Genomic DNA, 2,828 nt, shown 5'->3' on the forward strand with positions numbered 1-2,828 from the left:
CAGAATTATTTTACAATGTTTCCTTTCTTAATACAAAAGATGCCCATCTTGGGTGTATACATATTTTTTTTCAGTGGTTTACTGTTGACTTATTTTAAATATATTAGTGTTACTACATGCAACCGTTTCCTGTATTTAACAGCTTTTCCATTTATTTCCCTTCATGTGACTAGCTCCACCTACCAAAAGTCTCGGGGGGCAGGCAGAGAGGACCTATTCTCTGTGAAGTTGAACGCAATGGTTTTAAACACTGGCCAGAAAACGTTTGATCGCCACTTCAACACATGGAAATAGTGACACTGATGCCTAGATTGCCATTTTCTGCAAAAAGCTGTACGATGCTGGTGTCAAAGACTAGACAGTCGCTATTCCTAATGGTCGTTGCGATTCCCTCACGAATAGATCGGGGAGAAGCTTCCCAAGTCAATCGCCGCCTATGACCATTTAGCTGGAGTCGACAAGCAAACTTTTCCGCCTGCTGGCGCGTTCCTATCAGCTGGACAATTGCAAAGAACTGCTGGTGCCCCTCATACTTCTCCTGCTTCTCCAAGACCAGCATGAAGTGAGAGCCAAAGCAGGCCTGCATCATCACCCAGCCCACGGCCCAGGGGAGATTGATGTCCGTGGCGAGGAACACGATGTCCTCCCCGTGCAGGGTGGTGATGGACTTGTGCTGATGCATCAAGTGCGGCAACACGGCATCCACGGAGCCCTGCCACTCACAGGATTCGCCGGGGCAGGGGCAGGAGTAAGGCCGGAACTCGCAGAGCTCGTCGTGGTCGGCTTTTTCCGTGTGGGGCAGAAAGACCTCACACCCGGAAGAGGCGTATTTACAAGGGAAAAGTACCGAATTGGCCACTTTCTCCATCGCCAAGTTGCGAATGGACCTCAAGGGGCCCCGGCAGGTTGGACAACACTTGAGCTTTGGGCGACAGTTGCTACAGACAAGATGGCCGCTCTGACACTGAAGAATGGGTGGCAACACATAGTCAAAGCAGACAGGACACTCAAAGAGATTGGCCAGGTCATTGTTTGACGCAGTGGCGCCCTCGAGGGCCGGCGCCCTCTGCAACGGTGTGCCCTCGGAGGTACCAGTGGGTAACGCGGTCTCAGTCTGGCGGCTCATTTCTGAGGGCGGAGGGCGCGTCTGGGCCCAGGCCCCGGCTACACACGCCCGTCACCTCTGACCCCGCTGAGCAGGCAGTCCCGGCCTCTGCGCCCCGCTGACACCCACCAGACTCACTGGGCCGCCGCTGCTCGAGAGCAGGCCCAGCTATGGCCGCTGGGCTCCCCCCTGGCCGCCGCCGCCCCGCGACCTCGAGCCGCTTACTCTCGCTAAATGCCTCTCGCTGAGGTGGCTGCCATGGAGGAGTGGCCCCGCCGTCTGGGAGCTGGGCTTCTGGCTGAGGAGCTAAATGCCTCTCGCTGAGGCGGCTGCCATGGAGGAGTGGCCCCGCCGTCTGGGAGCTGGGCTTCTGGCTGAGGAGCTAAATGCCTCTCGCTGAGGCGGCTGCCATGGAGGAGTGGCCCCGCCGTCTGGGAGCGGGGCTTCCGGCTGAGGAGCTAAATGCCTCTCGCTGAGGCGGCTGCCATGGAGGCGTGGCCCCGCCACCTGGGGGCGGGGCTTCAGGCCGAGGGGCTAAATGCCTCTCGCTGAGGCGGCTGCCATGGAGGCGTGGCCCCGCCGCCTGGGGGCGGGGCTTCAGGCCGAGGGGCTAAATGCCTCTCGCTGAGGCGGCTGCCATGGAGGCGTGGCCCCGCCGCCTGGGGGCGGGGCTTCCGGCCCAGCGGCTAAATGCCTCTTGCTGAGGCGGCTGCCATGGAGGCATGGCCCCGCTGCCTGGGGGCGGGGCTTCCGGCCCAGGGGCTAAATGCCTCTCGCTGAGGCGGCTGCCATGGAGGCGTGGCCCCGCCGCCTGGGGGCGGGGCTTCCGGCCCAGGGGCTAAATGCCTCTTGCTGAGGCGGCTGCCATGGAGGCGTGGCCCCGCCGCCTGGGGGCGGGACTTCCGGCCGAGGGGCTAAATGCCTCTGGCTGAGGCGGCTGCCATGGAGGCGTGGCCCCGCCGCCTGGGGGCGGGGCTTCCGGCCCAGGGGCTAAATGCCTCTTGCTGAGGCGGCTGCCATGGAGGCGTGACCCCGCCGCCTGGGGGCGGGGCTTCCGGCCCAGGGGCTAAATGCCTCTTGCTGAGGCGGCTGCCATGGAGGCGTGGCCCCGCCGCCTGGGGGCGGGACTTCCGGCCGAGGGGCTAAATGCCTCTGGCTGAGGTGGCTGCCATGGAGGCGTGGCCCCGCCACCTGGGGGCGGGGCTTCCATCCGAGGATTTGTTTTTAAAGTGAAACTGGGGAATTAGGAGAAACCAAGATGGCGACATAGGTAAACACCGGAAATTGCTGCCTCCCACAAGCACTTCAAAGCTACAACTAAAAGACAAAACAGACATCATCCAGAACCACAGGAAGGCTGGCTGAGTGGAAATTCTACAGCTAGAAGGAACCAGAAAAGCACACAGACTCAGAGGAGTTGCAGAAGTGCAGAGGTACAGAGGCGTGCACGGAAGGGGCTGGCAACTGAGGACGCGCTTGTCTTTTTCAATCGGGAGGGAGTCTCAAGCTCCCGACTGCTCTGAACTCCAGTTCCAGGCGAGTCTCTGGGTACCTAGACTCATTCAGGGAGAAACTGGACTATCTGGCATCAGTTGGAACTCGAGGGCAGCTTTCTCTCAGAGGTGCTTGCAGCAATTGCTGGGACACTGAGACGTGGGACCTCTTAGGGTAGAACTGAGGATCTGCCATAGCTGTTTGCTCTGCCCTGTTGATTCCCTGAGAC

At 60.3% G+C, this 2,828-nt stretch overlaps 1 protein-coding gene across 1 annotated transcript; it reads right to left on the reverse strand.

Moving 5' to 3' along the window:
• Positions 1–277: 277 nt before the first annotated feature.
• LOC308511478 (E3 ubiquitin-protein ligase SIAH1-like) lies at positions 278–1,126 on the reverse strand (the record flags this gene model as incomplete). Its single annotated transcript, XM_081081521.1, has 1 exon — positions 278–1,126. One exon carries the CDS (start codon positions 1,124–1,126, stop codon positions 278–280), a length of 849 nt encoding a protein of 282 aa, XP_080937647.1.
• Between the last annotated feature and the right edge of the window lie 1,702 nt (positions 1,127–2,828).

The sequence above is a fragment of the Myotis nattereri genome (genome assembly GCF_964212035.1).
Source record: "Myotis nattereri genome assembly, chromosome: X".
In the NCBI taxonomy this organism is placed as follows: domain Eukaryota; kingdom Metazoa; phylum Chordata; class Mammalia; order Chiroptera; family Vespertilionidae; genus Myotis; species Myotis nattereri.